Genomic DNA, 19,506 nt, shown 5'->3' with positions numbered 1-19,506 from the left:
AATTTGGCCACTAACATCATTATTCTTCAAGTGTGAGCATCTATTAGTACAAAGGCTTGGCTCAAGACTTTTTTTTTCCTGTTACTTTTGTTTCTAATAGCCTTCTATCTATTGGATATATAAGGGAGACTGCCAAGGGAGTGGGTGGAAGAATAGGTCCATTCAGTCTTCAATCCAAGTCAAGTCCAAGGTCTATGCACGGAGTCCATTAGACAGTGACAAGTTCATGATCAAACATTGCCCTTTGTCCTCAAACCCTTCATTGAGACATTCCTATCAATTAATGATACCATTTTGTTTAGCTCATGTACCAGGATAAAAGCTGTCAGATCATTTATCATGTAGTCCCTTCTTAGCCTCTGGTTGGTTAGGTAACCTGAGACATCATTCTTCAGCAAATATTCTTGATTGACTATAATTGCTTCTTTCTTATTTGGCATGGTTTTTAGTTTTTTAAAATTATCTTCATAGATTTGGGGGTACAAATAGTTTTTTGTTACATGAATGAATTAAACAGCAGAGGAGTCTAGGATTTTAGTGCACCTGTGACCTGAAACAGTGTAACTTGTATCCAACAGGTGATTTTTTATCTTGCACCCTTTTCTCGCCCTCCCCCTTCTGAGTCTCCAATGTCCATATGTCACTCTATATGTCATAGTTATTTCTAAGAAGTCATAACTTCTTACTGGCAGAACTCCTACTTCTTACGTGAATTCTCACTATAACACCAACTCATGTGCTCACCCTAGTATGGGAAAAATATTTTCAACTTAAAGTACAATGTACACAGCCCTACTATGAAACTAATTTGGGACTCTCACATGAAAGCTATAACCCAGCTACAACTTAACAATAGGGGGAAGTGGGAAAGGGGGGGGTGGGTAGAGGGAGGGGAATCGGTGGGATCACACCTGTGGTGCATATTACAGGGGTATTTGCGAAACTTGGTAAATGTAGAATGTAAATGTTTTGGCACAGTAACTGAGATAACGCCGGAAAGGCTATGTTGACCACTGTGATAAAAATGTGTCCAATGGTTTATGAAGTGAGTGTATGATGCCCCATAATCATATCATTGTATACAGTTATGATTTAATAAAAAAAAAAAAAAGAAAAAAAAAAACTTAAAGTAGCACTATCTACTTTGGGGAAAGCTGTGATATTCAGAACTAATACATTTAAGCAGAGCTCTAGAAAAATTAGGAAAACTAATAATATTCACAATTCAGTAGTCAACTTCTTTGGTATGTTAAGGCCTGAAAACAAGCACTGATTACAAAATAGTCTCTCAAAGACTCTTTAGTTCACTATCATTCAAACCTTCTGAAATGACCCTCCATGAGTATATGTGATATAGAATGTTTGCTACCCACTCACATTCTTTCTGCTCCTTCAATCGTGGTCTGGTAAATGTGATACCCTTTACATGGGGTTTTTCTCAGAAAAGGCCATTGTACAATAGCTCCTTAAAATTACCAGACCAGAAGGCATATCAATAAATGTTGAATTTAAACGTTGGTCCAGAGATGGATTAAGGGATATAACTAAAGAATTTTTAAAGCATCACTGTGACCAATGCAAATTTACTGCCGAATTTGGGATTTGGTTAGATACATATTATCCTAGACTATCTAATTTATATAGTTGGCTTGCTTAATCACTAGCCTCTGCTAAGAGAAAAATGGGTCAGTCGCAGGATTAGAAACATCAGGAGAAAATTTACATAACTTAAATATGGAAATATAAAAAATGGCTTTGAGAGGGCCAAAAATGATACACATGAAATTTTTTATGGGGGGGGGCCCTTCTGGTAAAAGATGGACATCCACGATCTCTTTCGCCGGCTCGGAACCAGGGCTAAATTTGACGTGAGACGCTTCTCGGCAGATGCAGCCAGATTCCAGATAGGAAAAAGGAAGTATGACTTTGATTCTTCAGAGGTGCTGCAGGGACTGCATCACAAACACATCAGGAGCTCCAAAATGAAGAGAAAAAAGAAGAGAGCCTAACTGAAAGGAAGAGGGAGCAAAACAGGGAAAAGAGGAAGAAGATAACTTCAGAAATTATTTCTGAAGAAGAAGGTACTACTGTACAGTGGATGTCATCTGTGGATGCAAAGATTGAAGATAAAAAAGTGAAAGGAGAAAATAAGTTCAGAAAAATTGGAGCATCTCAGAAAGGAAAAGATAAACTTCTTCTGGAATAAGCACAAAATTCACAACCAAGGAACTGATCTTCCTGACCCAATTATTACATTTCAGCAACTTGATCAGGAATATAAAATTAATTCTTGGCTGCTTCAAAATATTCTAGATTCAGGCTTCCAAATGCCTACTCAAATCCAAATGCAAGCTATTCCAGTTACCCTGTTTCCCCGAAAATAAGACAGTGTCTTATTTTAAGGTGTGCTCCCAAAGATGCGCTAGGTCTTATTTTCAGGGGACATCTTATCTTTCCTGTAAGTAGGTCTTATTTTCGGGGAAACAGGGTATGTTGCATGGTCTGGAACTTCTGGCTTCTGCTCCTACTGGATCTGGAAAAACTTTGGCTTCTAGTATTCCTATTTTAATGCAGCTAAAACAACCTGCAAATAAAGGTTTCAGAGCCCTGATTATATCACCAACATGAGAACTTGCCAACCAGATTCACCGAGAGTTAATAAAAATCTCTGAGAGAACAGGATTCAGGATACACATGATCTACAAAGCAGCAGTTGCAGCCAAGAAATTTGGACCTAAATCATCTAAAAAGTTTGATATTCTTGTGACTACTCTAAATCGACTGATTTATTTATTAAAGCAAGTTCTACCAGGAATAGCCCTAACAAGTGTTGAATGGTTGGTAGTAGATGAGTCAGACAAACTATTTGAAGATGGCAAAACTGGGTTCAGAGACCAGCTGGTTTACATTTTTCTGGCCTGCACATCTCACAAGGTCAGAAGAGTTATGTTCAGTGCAACTTTTGCCTATGATGTTGAACAGTGGTGCAAACTCAACCTGGACAACGTCATTACTGTATCCATTGGAGCAAGGAATTCTGCAGTAGAAACTGTAGAACGAGAGCTTCTCTTTGTTGGGTCTGAGACTGGAAAACTTCTGGCCATGAGAGAACTTGTTAAAAGGGGTTTCAATCCACCTGTTCTTGTTTTTGTTCAGTCCATTGAAAGAGCTCATATATGAAGGTATTAATGTGGATGTTATTCATGCAGAGAGAACACAGCAAAAGAGAGATAACACAGTCCACAGCTTCAGAGCAGGAAAAATCTGGGTTCTTATTTGTACAGCTTTGCTAGCAAGAGGGATTGATTTTAAAGGTGTGAACTTGGTGATCAACTATGACTTCCCAACCAGCTCAGTGGAATACATCCACAGGATAGGTCGAACTGGAAGAGCAGGGCACAGGGAAAAGCTATTACGTTTTTCACTGAAGATGATAAACCAATGTTATACAAAAGGCTGGGTGTCCTGTACCAGAATACATAAAAGGATTCCAAAAACTACTAAGCAAAGAAAAGAAAAAGATGATTAAGAAGCTATTGGAAAAGGAGAGCATTAGTACGACTCCAAAATATTTCTTGGAAAAAGCTAAGGATAAACGGAAAAAGGTCAGTAGTCAGAATAGCAAGAAGAAAGTAGCTCTTGAAGATAGAAATTAAAAACAGACTTTTTAAAAGATTACCCCAGAAATATAATTTTATGATCCCAGTTTACTATCATGGATTATTTCAAGTCTTACAGTCCACTTACACCAAACATTCTTGAATCAACTACAAGCACATGGCACTAGTGAATGATTCTAAACAATCAGTGCATCATGTCAAATTTCAATTTATAGGAGACTTTTAAATAATTATACAATGTAAGTAACATTCATTGACATTTCTGTGATTTGGATCCAGAGAGATACTTCTTATAGAAGAACAAAAGCTTATGCTAAAAATAACAACACCCAAATGTGGTGAACTCTTAAGGATTTTTCCCTTCAAGTATGAAGGAAGATGTGCTGTATGCTGTGGAGTGGCATCTGGAACAGAATTTCAAAATAAAACCATGACATGTACTCTAAAAAAAAAAAAAATTTTTTTTTATGGAGACTTGTAAGTTTTCCTTTCTGGATAATTGAAAAAATACTCAAAATTGGCTGGGTGCAGTAGCTCACACCTGTAATCCCAACATTTTGGGAGGCTGGGACAGGAGTACCCCTATGTCCTAGAGTTCTATACAGGCCTGGGCAACACAGCAAGACCTCATCTCTACAAAAAAATTTTAAAAATTAACCGGGCATAATGGCACAAGGCTGTTGTCTCAGCTATTAATACTTGGGTGGCTGAGGGAGGAGGATCACTTGAGCCCAGGAGTTTGAGGCTGTAGTGAGCTATGATCACAGTGCTGCGCGCCAACCTGATACAGTGAGAATCTGACTCAGAAAAAAAAAAAAGATTCAAAATTGTAAATAAAGTAAAGATAATTAATAAAAGGCTTTAAACGTGAACTTCAGGAAACTTTTAGTTTGAGTGGACAAAGTGGACTCAGAACCTGAAATGAAGGGAGGCTTGTTACTTCTCATACTAAATAGGCTCAGATTGCAATTAGAGACTTAATCAGAAATAATACAATGGAATGGAAAATTCCAAGTTAGGAGCATTCCCACATGTAGCCAAACATTTTCAAAATGCTTTAAAAAGTAAACGAGCTAAGAATCGAACCAAACTTATGACCCTTCAGATAAATTCCTCTGTTCTTCAAGAGTAAAAAGCCTACGGGCGGGGGCACCTGGAGATGCTGTAAGCAGAAAGGCCAGTGAAGGAAATAACGGGTCATATCTTCCAGGAATTAGAAGGATAAGTATCCAAGATTCGTCTAATGATAATGCGCTGAAGGAAAACCTAGCACCCAGGAATTCTCTGTTGTTCCTCTAAAGCCCCAAGGGGAACTGTCTATAAAGACATATACGAATGAACAAGAATGCAGCTTTAGGTTAATGAACATGCCACCGTACCTACTACTAATTCTGCTAGAACCTCTGGTCTCTCAGAATAACATTTAAAGCTGAAAAGCAAGAAGAAACGTGAATTGACTGGTAATAAGTACAGAAAAGTGGGAAAAGAGTTTTGTCTTAGAGTAAAAATGTCTTGTGCAATAACATGAAAGAAAATAGTGAAAACACAAACTTGCAGGTATGTATAAGTTTTAGAAGAAAAAGGCAAAAGGGAACTTTTCTTACCTTGTCTTCCTAAAGCAATTCAGAAGTGGGAGTTTCTATAAATACTAAATCTTTTCACAAGACCCAATAGTTTGAGGCTATCAGGAGACCCTTTCTTTTTGTGATATCAGTTCCAACTTACATGGCACTTCCAGATAAAGTATAACAAAAGAGTTATTTTTAAAACTCCCTAAAAGGTTCCTATGTATGTTCACATAATAACTAGTCTATGCATAAAATCTTGACCATGCATAATTCAAAAACTAACTGAAGGATTAGCTCTGATCCAAAGATGTGTGCTCAGAACATTCACAACAAACACCATAATAATCCATTGATTCTTTCAAGATTATCCTAAAAATTCAGTTTTGTAGTATATGAAAAGATGGAAGGCCCCCTTAGAGGCCCTGACTGTTCATTCTCCTTGTTTAAATCTATTGTAGCTTCAGCTAATTTTGTTAAAACCTCTTCAGATCACCTTAAATTATGATGTTATTACATGCAGTATATATATATATATATATTTTTTTTTTTTTTTTTTTGAGACAGAATCTCACTTTGTCACCCTTGGTAGAGTGCAGTGGTGTCACAGCTGACAGCAACCTACAACTCCTGGGCTTAGGCAATTCTCTTGCCTCAGCCTCCTGAGTAGCTGGGACCACAGGCGCCCGCCACAACGCCCGGCTATTTTTTTTTTGGTTGCAGTTTGGCCAGGGCCGGGTTTGAACCCGCCACCCTTGGTACATGGGGCTAGCGCCCCACCCACTGAGCCACAGACGCTGCCCAAAGTGTAATTCTTGTTGATAACTAAAAATATCCAACATTTTTCTGCTAGTCTATAAACTAATTTAAAAAGTTTTATTTTCTTTTTATCACATTGCCACCAGCTAGTTAATAAGAGAAACTCTTATTTCCCTTATCTGATGAAAAAGTATCTCATGATAATGTTTCTGCGGTTCAAGAAGTGGTTTTGTCACAACAGATCTTTTGAAAACCACAAATTTAGATAGTATACTTTGCTGATGTGTCTTGTTTTAAAAATATATTACGAAGATACAATATAAGGCTGGCTATGCAAGTCTGTGTTACAGAATTCAACTTCTCGCCAGAAGCCAAATCAGTTGAAGCTATGAAACTTGTGGGTGTCTTGAGGACTAGTCAAATTGCTAAAAATGAAATGTAACATATACATTGATATTTTCTATGCTTATGGATTTATTCACAACTTTGGAATTCTATGGAAGTAAAAAGATCTACTCAATGAAAATTTTGAAATATGAGTAGAGGCCTATATCAAACATTCCTTAGAAGCTAGAAAAATGATTAAGCAGATCATCGTGGCTGCTTTAAGACTGAAGTTTTTTCTTTGCAAAGACTGCTAGGCCAGAAAGACAAATTGATAAAAACATAGGAGTAATCAATCGGGTTTTATAGATTCATAGAGGATATGTACTTTATAAATTCAAACAGGCAAAATTTTTTATGAAATAACCCATTAGAGTAGGAACAGATTGACCACATTAAATAACACAAGATTTTTTTTTTCTGGGACAGCAGAGGACATGCCAATTTATATTTCATCTGTGACCAACATAATTTGGAGAAAAAAACTTAAAGATAGGTCACAGGCCAAAGCGACCTAGTTATACCCAGCCATCTGGCCATCCCCAGATGAACTGAATCCTCCTTAGGAACTTAGCCTTTAGCTGAACATCCCCAGGTGACTACAGAGAAAAGTCGCCAAGCCAGACCCTGCCCAAATTTTTCCAGCAGATTAATGAAGAAATGATTATTGTTTTAAGTTACTAAATGTTGTGTTTGTTTATGCAGCAATAAATAACTAGAATTTTTTTTACATGAAAGGCATGATACTTGATTTTTCAACCTTATCAACTTTTAGAATAATAAAATGAGTTAGTGCCCCCAGAGACTTCTAAAGTTATTCAATAATGTTTTTGGTTGTTTAGAGTTTCATCAGAAACTAATGGCTTTTTAAAATACATGCTATGTTTTTAGTCTCTGTAGCCATCACTCTGTCAATGTTCACACTGGCCCGTCTTACCCCTGTGGAAGACCCTTCAAGCTGTCCCTTCTGTCCTTTCAATATTATTCCAGCCTTCTTTAAGTGTCCTTGCTTTCTAGTCCAAGAATATTTCTGCACAGACCTGACCTTGCTCCCAAAGCCAGCGGAGTCACAGCTGTATGAAGCCACGTAAACAGTACAGTCAAGATGTATACAATTTTTATCTCCCTCAAAACTTCCTCTGTACAACTTTGCAGTCACTACTCTGTCCCTACATTTCTCTACTCTCTACCTCAGGTCCAGGCAACCTTTGATTTACTTTCTGTCATTATAGACTAGTTTATCTTTTCTAGAATTTCATAGAACTATGCAGTAAGTAAAATAAGCATTGTTTTATAACTGGCTTCCTTTAACAAAATTCAGTTGTCCTTACATGCACAGGCCCATTTCTGAACATTTGTTAAAAATATCTAATATCCTAAACATTCCTTATTTAAAATGTCTATTGGCATCACATTCTCTAATCCAGTGGTTCTCAACCTTCCTACTGCCGAGACACTTTAATACAGTTCCTCATGTTGTGGTGACGGCCAACCATAAAATTATTTTTGTTGCTACTTCAAACTGTGATTTTGCTACTGTTATGAAAATAATCTGATGTGCCGGATGTATTTAGGCGACCTCTGTGAAAGGGTCATTCGACCTCCAAAGGGGTTGCGACCCACAGCTCTAATCTCTTCTCCATTGAAAGTCGTCTCTCACCTTCATATTTGAAGGATATTTTTGCTGAATATAGAATTCTAGGTCAACAGACAATTTTTTTCTTTCAGCAATTTAAAGATAATCATGCCAAGGTCACTACCTTGAAGTTTGAGAAAATAAGGTTATATTCTTATCTTGGTTCCTCTCTATGAAATGTCCTTGTTCTCCCTCCAGTTTTTACCATTTTCTTTGGTTTACAATTACATTATGATGCACCTTGATTTTTTTTTATGTTATTTCACTCATTGGATTTCTTTGATCTATTGCTTATGGTTCTCGTCAGTTAGGAAAAATTTCAGCTATATTTCTTTTCTTTTTTTTTTTTTTTTTGTAGAGACAGAGTCTCACTTTATGGCCCTCAGTAGAGTGCCGTGGCCACACAGCTCACAGCAACCTCCAACTCCTGGGCTTATGCGATTCTCTTGCCTCAGCCTCCCAAGTAGCTGGGACTACAGGCGCCCGCCACAACGCCCGGCTATTTTTTGGTTGCAGTTTGGCCGGGGCCGGGTTTGAACCCGCCACCCTCGGTATATGGGGCCGGCGCCTTATCGACTGAGCCACAGGCGCTGCCCTCAGCTATATTTCTGAACATAGTGTTTTTGTCTCCTCTACCCCAACTTCTAGGACTTCAAATACAAGTATATCAGAACAGTTATTATTATCCCACAGGTGGCTGAGGAACTAGTTTTTTTTTTTTTTTCACTTTAGGCTTTAGTATGCTTCAAATCACCAATCTTTAGTTCTGAAGAGAAATCTACTATAATTCCATCTATTCCTTCTCATCTACCTAGTGACCAATGGGGACAAAATAGCAGCAGTGAAGTTTTTAAAATAAATCTTACACATACTTGAATAATGGTGTAAAAGTAATGGACACAAATATTTAAGGACTATTAATTTTGGTGTGTGTCACACTTTATGGGGGCAAGACATGATTGCAAGAGGGACTTTACCTAACAATTGCAATCAGTGTAACCTGGCTTATTGTACCCTTGTATTGTTATGAATCCCCAACAATGAAAAAAAAAAAAAAAGAAATGTGTAAGAGTTTTTTCAACACATTATGTTCATAAAATGATAGTTTGTGTGTGTATGTACATGTATATACATAACGCGACACCAAAAATGTGTTGTTATTGTATTTTTTATTGTGACCTCTTTTAAAGACGGTATTATTACAATCTGTGGAAAATACTTTATTATATCATGCCAATATATTGCAATGAGTATTTCAAAATGATACAAAATTCACAGACTTGATTAAGTGAAGATCCAATGATCCAAAAATTTTTCTTCCTTAGTTTTTCACAGCAATTGCTAAAAGTCTATATGTTGATTTTTCCAAGAAAGATTATTCTAGTAACTTTGAGTGTTCAATCCGTGCAATGGTCCAGTCAGGCTTTACTCCTTGTGTAAACTCCCTCTGAAATCTAGGAAAAACGTTGCAAATAATATGAATGGTACATCAGCTCAAACACTTCCTAGATAACTAAAAACATACCCACAAAACTGAAGTATTCTCAACTGAGTATTTTTAATAAACGAATCTACATTCAGCATCTGCCAGTCTGAGAGAAACTTGGCTATTATTCTATTTAAGTCCTAGCTAATATAAGGAGAAATAAATTGGACTTGGGTGATGCAAATAGCATTTCAAACATATGTATGACTAAAATACAGGAAAAAAGTTTTTCAACACTGTTACCAGTTTAAAAATAGTGGAATTTGGTTTAGATACATTAAGTTAATCATGAAAATAACAGTGTTCATGAGCTGCCCATGGTTTTAGTAAGGAATATCAGAAGGGACAAAATTTAGTACTGATGACAGTGATCTTTAATTATAAATGATATCTTAAAAAAATAATTTAGTAGATTTAAATTAAGTATTTAAATATATATTTTGGGTAATTACAAAGAAAAGCAAAATTGAAAAATAACATATTTCTTTTAAGAAGACTCAAAAGACGAGGATATAATTCTCCTTTACCTTACGGAAACAGATTACATATTCTTTCTTAGGACATTTTTGGAATTTATCATTTTAAAGAAAATTTTGTATAACCTTAGCAACATAATAACAGTATTCTCTTTTAAATATTAAATTATGTCTCTACTGACTTGCTCCAGTTCACTGTTCTAAATTTTGTCATCACAAAAACACAAAATGCAATATAATGCCCCTTTTAAGTAATTTAACTCCCAACTATGCATTATGTCCATAAGGTCAGAATCCCTCTAATTTTATCTCTAAACCCTACCAGATTACTTGGAGCACAGATGATCAGTAGCTGTCTACTGAATGAATGGCCATTTGCCAATTATGGCAGATTATATTTTCCAAAGATGGCCACAACTGTCCCACATGCTCTTTTACAAGGGGCCCTGCTATTTGTTACCTCATAAACCGGTGGAGTCACTCCACACCCTTTAACTGTGCAGTTCCTGTGACTGCCGTCACTAATAAAACTATGGTGGCAGTTCTGGGCATAGCCCTCTCCTGGTCTAGCAGCTTCCATTTTCTGCCTCTTAGAATCCAACCACCATGTAAGTTTATGTGACTTGTCCACAAGGAGAGATCTCAGAGAGTGAGACACAGTGGAAAAGCAAGGAGCAGCCAGGTGCCACACGAGTGAAGAAGTCACCGTGAAAACAAACCCTCCAGCTGTGACACTCCAGCGGACACCAGGTGAAGCAGAGAAAACCCACAACTCAGCCTATCCGAAACTCCTGAACAGACAAACAGCAGGCAAAATAAATGGCTGTCTGAAGCCACTGGGTTTTGAAGTGGTTTGCTATACAGCAACAGACAGCTGAACCACCACTTAATTAAACTCAGCAACATTATCTCTTTCTAATTTCTTACCTCCTGTTTCATATCCAGTTAGTCTTTATGACTTTTTCATACATAAGGTGTCAAATTTCAATTCTTTTCTTCCAAAAATCCCTTTTGTTTCTATACCTTTACACTACCTTCCATTTTCTAAAGAAAGGAAACAATGAAATGTGATTACACTTACTCATAGCTTGCACTAAGAAGTTGTTTAGTTTCCACATTCTGATCTCCCAACTTAACCTGGAATACACTGGCTCCTCTTAAAGTTTCATTGGGGATGTTGGCACTGGTTAGATACCAAAAGCACATCAGGATATTAACAAACTTCCTTCCTTAGAGGAAAAAACACACACATACAAATACAAATAACGATAATCCATCATCCATATATCCAAAATAAAATCAGAAATTAGCAGTAGTTACACAGTGGTTACAGGTTAAAACTTGTGCTTATGTTGGTCCAATGTACGACTCCTGTATTCATACTTTCTTACTTTTAGAAAATCTCTTAGGATTTATGGCATGCTTGTCCTCTTCTCTGAATCTCAGTAACAATGCTACTCTTACTGAGCACATACTTTGCTAAGTATACTCGGTGGATTACTTTCAATTTGTGGCATTTTCTTCTTCTTCTTTTTTTTTTTTTTTTTTGTAGAGACAGCGTCTCACTTTCTCGCCCTCAGTAGAGTGCCGTGGCATCACATAGCTCACGGCAACTCCAACTCCTGGGCTTAGGTGATTCTCTTGCCTCAGCCTCCCAAGTAGGTGGGACTACAAGCGCCCGCCACAATGCCCGGCTATTTTTTGTTTTTGCAGTTCAGCCAGGGCTGGGTTTCAACCCACCACCCTCAGTATATGGGGCTGGTGCCCTACCCACTGAGCCACAGGCGCTGCCCAGTTTGTGGCATTTTCTAAAATTATAATAATTTTATGAGAATCTGTTGTCAAACCTAAAATAAGGAGGAAAAAAATGACTTTAACTCCAACTGCCCAAAAGAATATAGCCTTTTATTCTACCCTAATTCACTTTGCTGTGCCTGGAGATTCCGACAACTTCTTGTATAAAAAATCTGTTAGTGACCATAGTGCTGAGGTGCAATTTGAAATATTAGGGAAGGAGAAAATACTTATCACTAAAAACACCTTTACAAATGTTTCAAACTAAGATTTCCATGGAAAATTTTCTAACCATTAAGAGTCTTTTGAAGCAACTTGGATGGAACCAGAGACCATTATCCTCGGTGAAGTATCTCAAGAATGGAAAAATTAATACCCCATGTACTCTCTAATAACTGGAGCTGAACGATGGCACACACAGGCACAAAGAGACATAAAAAAAATTAGAAACCATCAAGGGGGAAAGAGGTGTGGTGCAATGTACTGGTTAGATACCAAGGGGTAAAAACTTACCTATTGGGTATAATGAACACTATTCTGCTGATGGGTACACTAAAAGCTTGGACTTAAGCCTTATCCAGAGTATACATGTAACAAAACATTTGCACCCCCTTAATATTTTGAAATTAAAAAAAAAAAAATGCCTTGGAAAGTACATAAGCATAGGCTACATTTCCCACATGGCTGGCAACATAATACTTATGCATATGCGAATATAGCTGTCTTTTAGTATCCACAGAAGACACCAAAATCCACAGATGCTCCAGTCCCACATGTACAATGGTACAGTACTTACATAACCCACACCTTCCAGTATACTAGAAATCATCTTTACATTACTTGTAATACCCAATACAATGTAAATGCTATAGGAATAGTTGTTATACTGCATTGCTTAAGGAATAATGAAAGAAAAAAATCTGTACATGGTAAGTACAGAGCAACTATTCTTTTTTTCGCCAAATATCATTGATCCAAGGTGTTGAATCCATGAATGCAAAACCTATTGATACAGAGAGCCGAGTGTACATATGGAAGGAATAAATCATCAGTGAATTTTCAGGAATGCTATATGGAAAAGATATACACTGATCAAGGAGAAGAACTACATAACCATTAAATTTCGCTCTTTTTTCATTATTCTCAAATAAATTTGATTTAGGAGTCCTACAATTAATCTCATTTTCAAATCAGTCTTTAGCTGACATTATCTACTTTGATTTTCTTTTAGTCTTTACATACAAAGTGCAGCTTGAAATTCAAAATACTTATTTGTTTCCCTCCATTTAGGAAATCTAAGACATAAATATTTTCAAATTGAGACATGGAAATAGCTCATCCTAAACAGATTATTTTCATCAACATAAGTGACTGGTATTCTCTCCTATGAATTAAATATTAGTAGGGAAAAGTTCCAGATAGGCATAAAGAACCATTACTATCTATTAACTCTTTCACAGCTAGGTCTTCAAAAATAAGTATCTCACTTTCTTTGAAATTCTATAATACCCACCTGTACAGACAAAAACCCACTATTCTGTGATTATCCACTACGTTAGCTTATCAGGACAACAGGACCATTTAAATTTGACTATGCTCCAGCTTTACCTTTCTCATCATAGTAAATGGAGATGTCGCCTGTTGATGTATATACAATTTCATCTACATCAGCAGCAAGGGCATTTTTATGGTCGTCAGGGAGTGAAGTAACCTTTTCTTTCAATACATGTAGCACCTAAGTTTGGAAAAAGCAAACCACTAGTTCACCAATTCAGTTTTCGAAGTCTTTCGAGAAGTGATATTTATCATGTAATAAATTTTTCTACATCTATTTTTAAATTTACTGCCATATTTACCCATCCTCAAAGCAAGACTGACAAGTATCTCTTCAAAAGTAAGGCTGAAATGTTGAACTATTCACCTAGAAAATTCCTGTATTCTGTATAATAGCAACTGAAAGATATTTACTTACTAGGCCTTACATGGTATGAATCATTCTCCACGCTTTTATATGGCCCAAAGTACTCATAAGGACAGATACACAGATTCTACTTTGGCCGCTGGCACACACACTATTTTCAAGTATAAATAAAGAGAATATATATCACTCTATTGAATGGGAGTAATGCATTTATTTTTAAAGGAAACTTAAAAGTATGCTTTACCTCTTTGGCCACAAGTTCTTCCAATAGATCAAATTTACACTGTGACAGCAACGTGGATACATGAGCAAAAGCCTTTAAAAAAAGTGAGAACATTGTGGCAATTATTATTTCAAAATACCGTGCAAAATACCATACAATGCTCATAGTTAAATGGCTAGGTGTAATAGAGACTATTTCATGGTAAAGGTGATAAACAATATCAAATACTAATATAGCAACACTAGGAATGACTCTTTCAAAGTTGGTTGGCTTTTCTAAGAGTCTTCTCATCCACATAGCAGTAATTGAGTTGACTGCTAATTAAGCATTCACTCTCAGGACCTGGGAAATGATAGTGTGTGGTGTCCATAGTAGATGCCTCAATAAAAATCCTCTTTTCCTTTTAAAATAAGGAAGTAAACAACCATCCCACTGTTATGACCCACCTTTAATCAGCATAGATCCCAGATGGAAAACAGCACAGTCTACACTGCACTGGGAATATGGAGATCAGGGTTGCAAACTGAACCTCGTTAAGAGAGAGAAGGCAAGTTTGGGGAAAGTAGGAGAAAAGATTATGGCTTATGGGTGGGGAACTTGTGGCCTTGGGGATCCTTAAGTATAGCTTTCTGACTGAATCCAAATTTTACAGAACAAATTCTTTTAATTAACACATTAGCTGCCAACTGAGTTGTATTTAACCTAGTTTTGGGCCGATGGCCTTGTGAAGCATACATAACTTACAGGTCTCTTGACCTATCTTGACCTAATAAAATACTGTGGCCCCAAGGAAAAAAACCCAGCTTTTTCCTAAAATGGCAGTCAATGCGTATAGTAAAGGGATTTGTTCTGTAAAGTTTGGATTCAGTTGAGGGGCCATACTTGGGGATCCAGAAGAACACAGGTTCCTTGGATTAACTTTGAAACATGAAGTCCTATTTCAAAGGGCAGGAAACCCCAAATGTAATTCTCTACATTCCTAGCAATGAGAAATGAAACTATAAATGAAGATCCTGTCTTCAAGGAGTTTTCAGTCTACTTGGAGAACGAGACAAACTAACAAATTCAAGAATTATGACTAGGGAAAGAACAAAGTGATTTCTTTTTTTGGAGACAGGGTCTATGTTGCCCAAGCTGGAGTGCAGTGGCACAATCACATTCACTGCAGCCCTAAACTCCTGGGCTCAAGTGATTCACTGCCTCAGCCTCCCCAGTAGCTGGGACTATAAATGCGTATCTAATTTGTTTATTTTTTTGTAGAAATAAGGTCTCACTATGCTGCCCAGGCTGGTCTTAAACTCCTGGCCTCACACAGTCTTCCTATTTTGGCCTCCCAAAGTACTAGTATTATAGGTGTGAGGCACCATGCCCAGCCGTGGGAGCACACAGAAAAGCCACCTAATTTAATCTGGGAGGATAAGAGGCTTCCTAAAGTAACATCTAAGCTGAAATCTGAAGGACTGGCAGAAGGAGGATGCACAGGCTCATCAGACAGAGAGTACTGCATAACTGTTGTGGACTGAATCATGCCCTCATTTCTCCAAAAACATTATAGCGAAGCTCTAACCTCCCGTAACTTGAAGATAGGACTTTTAAAGAGATGAGTAAGTTAAAATGAGGGCATTAGGGTGGGCTCTAATCTAGTATGACTGGTCTTCTCATAAGAAAAGGAAATGTGAACACACGAAGAGGCACCAGAGGCATCAGTGCACAAGAAAAACCATGCAAGAATGCAGTAAGAAGATGGCCACCTGGAAGCCAAGGACGTAGGCCTCAGGAGGAACCAACCTTTCCGCACCCTGATATTGAAGTTTTGGTTGTTCCTAGTCTGTGGTATATTGTTATGGCAACCCTAGGACACTAACATAGTAATAAGCTTGAATTTTGAGAATATGTACACGCCAAAATGGATTCAAGGACTCCTTGCAAACACTTTAAAGGCATTCAGGGCTGAGACAGATTGTATGTTTTGGTAGGCCTTCATGTGCAGATGGGTTGTAATTTGAATAATTAGCCATCATGTTGAGATTCAACCATTAAACTCTAGTTTGTGTGGCCACAGATGATCACACCTAAGCAAATTATCCTAAAAGGTAATAACGAACCATCAAGAGGCTGCTCTGGCAAGGTCTTTAATACAAAGATGTGTTCTACCTCCAGAGGTTTCTAGAAGATAGCCTTTTTTCCCATAGGATAGGCTAAAATGTACAAGATATTTTAAATCATATAGTTTGATGGCAGTAATAAGGAAAATATGTCAGGGTTTGAAGAGCTAATATAAGGCTTATATGGCATCAAGCAACCTATTCCTCTGGCTCATGTGATGACTAGAAGGCTTGCCTAGCTTGCATTTAACCATCTCCGATCTCCAACGACTCTGGAGGGCCAAGACCAGTGCAGTTTGGCACTTACTAGCTATATATCCTTGAGGTAACAATTTCACTTTTCCGGTGCTTGGTTTCATCACCTATAAAGAAGGTGTTTATGTTTTCATGTTCTAGGATTAAAAAATAAAAATCCTAATGGATATGACCTGATATTCACAACCTAAGATAACATTTTATTGCTGGCAGATGAGCCTAAAGAGAAAGGAGAAGTGAAGCCCACAGAGTTAGATAAACTAGCTGATGTTTTTGCACCAAATTATTACTAAACCCTAGGTTTATGCTCAGAAGGGAAGGTACAGTTACATCAGGACAGTTAGAAGGGAGGTTTTGAGGGGAGATTTGGCCAACAAATCTTAGGTATCAAAGAATTTGCTTGATCTGAATTGTATGTTTAGTAACTGCTAGTTTAAAGGAATCATTAAAATTTGCCACAAAATACTCCAGGGATTCTTTTTGGAAGTCAGAAAGGTTAACTGCACAAAAACTGAAGTACACAAAGCAAAAGTAAATACAGATTGGCCAATTAAGGGGTGGAAATACTGCAAGTAGAGAGAAGGCTAAAATAGCTAACAACTGGAGGCCTATTAGGATCTGAGTGTGAACCAAAAAGTGCTCTCTGCTCCTATGTTGAGAGTAAACAGGGATAGAGGTCTGATTCCTGCCCATGTTGGGGAGATGATCTCCTTTCCTTGCTGACCTTAAATAAGTTGGTACAGTCACACATATGTTATAAGGTGGACAAGCTCATGCCATAAGCAGGTATTATAGAAGATCACACCAATTTACCTCTGCATGGACAAAAGATTTTGACAACTGATGTGAACAGAGGCTTATCCCTTAATTATGATGCTGAGTTAGGTAACTTGCTTTTTGATTTTTAATTTTTTCTTTTTTTATGAGACAGAGTCTCATTTTGTCACCCTGGGTAGAATGCCATGGCCTCATAGCTCACAGCAACCTCAAACTCCTGGGCTTAAGCAATTCTCTTGCCTCAGCCTCCCAAGTAGCTGGGACTACAGGTGCCAGCAACAATGTCCGGCTATTTTTAGAGACAAGGTCTCACTCTGTTCTACAATGAGTGAGCTCAGATAATCCACTCATCTTGGCCTCCCAAGTGCTGGAATTGCAGGTGTGAGCCACTGTGCCCGGCCCTTGATTTTTAATTTTCTTATAAATACATGTATAGTCAAGAGTTGTCTCAGGGATGCAGGAAACAGGAGTTAATATTAATACTGATTACATACAATTGAAAACATTTAACTTACAATTTTTTTATTATTTGACATAGTCTCACTCTGTTTCCCTGGTTAGAGTGCCACGGCATCATCATAGCTCACCACAACCTCAATCTCTTGAGCTCAGGCCATCCTCTTGCCTCAGCTCCTGAATAGGTGGGACTATGGGCACCCACCACGATACCCAGCTAGTTTTCCTATTTTGAGTAGAGATGGGGTCTTGCTCTTTCTCAGGCTGGTCTCTAACTCCCAAGCTCAAGCACTACACCTGCCTCAGCCTCCCACAGTGCTAGGATTACGGCTATGAGCAGACTACCCCCTGCCCATTTACCTTACAATTCATATATTTACAAATAATTATGGGAACAATCTTAAATAAAGAGTAAAAATATCAATACTAGTTCAGTAGTACTGTTGTATTAGTACTACAGTAGTAAAATGATACAGGATTAGTAAGTAAATACTGAAAAATGATACACTGATAGTGCAATTTTAAGGTATATGTAGGTGAACTGGAAAACAAATTATGACTATTGTTTATAAATAGTTCTGCAATGTTTGGAAATAACACATTAAGAAGGTCAAAAGTAAGGTATAGTTGGCCCTTTACCATAGAAAAAAAGCATGTAAACATAAAATCTGCAAATAATCTTAGGATCCAAAGTGACCGTTGTGTGGCAAGGGTAAGGCAAAGTGTCATCAAGCCATTCAGGCACAAAAACGTGAGGGACAGAGTCAGGGCTGTAAGTCACCAATGGCTAAGTATTCTTGGTGTGCAGGTGCTGTGCACTTACAAGCCACCAGGTAGTCAAAGCAAATTCTTTGAAAAGGTAAAAATCTCCAAGTTATACTCCAAGGAGTACTGGAGTTGAAGAGGAAGAATGTAAAATCGCTGGCAGGAGATGATACCACGGCACTTTGGAAATGTTATCCTATTTATTCTTCAATCTTATCCGTTCATTAATTTATTCACCATTTATGAAATGCCTGTTTTGTTCCAGGCACTATCTTCCCCATTTTGCATATTTGGAAAATCAGGCTCATAAAAGATAAGGCCGTATAGCTTTTCAGTGGTCGAAATAGGCTTTGAATGCATTTCTGTCTGATTCAAAACCTGCACAGAGTGAAAAAAGTAAATGGAGGACTTCATCCTTATCTCTAAATGAAACCCTTCTTCTTCAGGGACCTTGGAAAAACATACCCGGAAGCTTACTTTAAGTCACTACTACCCATGTTTGATCACTTTGGTGAAGAAATTTCACCGCTAAACAATTCTGCCGTGTAACAACAGTTCAATGTCTTCTCAGGTCAACCAAGGAAATAAACAAACCTGCTTTGCCCCTTCAGAGAACTCTGCGATGCTAAACTCTTTGTCGAAATAGGCCCAAATAAGGAAAGCGTAAATTCGAGTCCGAACCCAGTTGATGGGGTTGGAGAATCCCAGAATGATCATCTTGGTTTTCTGGCGCTGCTGGGGCTGCTCCTCCGTGCTGTAGCTGCGCTGGGGGCCTACAGGGAAAGAAGCAAGGGCTGCGGGGAGTCGCGTCGGGTTGAACACCGGCCGCTGGAGGCATCGGGCGGACTGTGCAGAGGCCGCTGTGGCCCAGGTGCTTCGGGGAAACGGGGCCGCTCCCGAGCTGAGGCGGCGGCGGCAAAGGTAGCAAAGCCTGGCCAGTGGCAGCCTCACCCAGCTGGTAGTACAGGACCAAGCGGCCCCTCGGTGCAGCGACCGAGAAAGAAGCAATTTTGGTAGCAGACGAGAGGCCAGCGCCATTTTCATGACCTTTCACCCCCTCTGTGCTCTATCGAAAGGAAGTCGATGGGGAACCACTGCAGAGGTGTAGGAGAAGCGTCTGGAGAGCAACGCTGGCCTGCTGCTGCCACCTCTGGTGAGTCCGCCGCATCCTGGCTCTCCACGCAGGCCATGCAGAGGCTATTTGACTCTCCGCCGCGCGCCGGGAACCAGCCCCTCTCGAGTCCTCTGCTCTCAGGGACCTTTTCTCCCATGGTCGTGTTTCCG

General features: G+C 38.4%; 1 protein-coding gene and 1 pseudogene across 1 annotated transcript; one reads left to right on the top strand and one right to left on the bottom strand.

Moving 5' to 3' along the window:
• The first annotated feature begins 1,817 nt into the window (after positions 1–1,817).
• On the top strand, positions 1,818–3,656 carry LOC128590707 (probable ATP-dependent RNA helicase DDX52; annotated as a pseudogene).
• A 5,458-nt stretch (positions 3,657–9,114) lies between these two features.
• Positions 9,115–19,445, bottom strand: MAIP1 (matrix AAA peptidase interacting protein 1). The gene is made up of 5 exons (XM_053596852.1): positions 18,817–19,445; positions 13,886–13,957; positions 13,329–13,455; positions 11,008–11,155; positions 9,115–9,418 (listed from the first exon to the last, which is right to left on the bottom strand). The coding sequence occupies exons 1-5, from the start codon at positions 19,264–19,266 to the stop codon at positions 9,340–9,342; spliced, it is 876 nt and encodes a 291-aa protein (XP_053452827.1). The 5' UTR covers positions 19,267–19,445; the 3' UTR covers positions 9,115–9,339.
• Between the last annotated feature and the right edge of the window lie 61 nt (positions 19,446–19,506).

This window comes from Nycticebus coucang, chromosome 7 (assembly GCF_027406575.1).
Source record: "Nycticebus coucang isolate mNycCou1 chromosome 7, mNycCou1.pri, whole genome shotgun sequence".
Lineage (NCBI taxonomy): Eukaryota > Metazoa > Chordata > Mammalia > Primates > Lorisidae > Nycticebus > Nycticebus coucang.
Note: the sequence above shows the minus strand (reverse complement) of the source record. Positions and strands in the feature narration are given on the sequence as shown.

Bases quoted from the DNA above. Each gene is read 5' to 3' on its own strand.
- MAIP1 (XM_053596852.1), bottom strand. From the start codon at position 19,266: ATGAAAATGGCGCTGGCCTCTCGTCTGCTACCAAAATTGCTTCTTTCT. The intron at 13,456-13,885 runs GTAAAGCATACT...TTCCAAACTTAG, and splicing joins AAGAACTTGTGGCCAAAGAG to GTGCTACATGTATTGAAAGA. The intron at 11,156-13,328 runs GTAAAGCTGGAG...TTTTCCTCTAAG, and splicing joins CATTTACTATGATGAGAAAG to GAAGGAAGTTTGTTAATATC.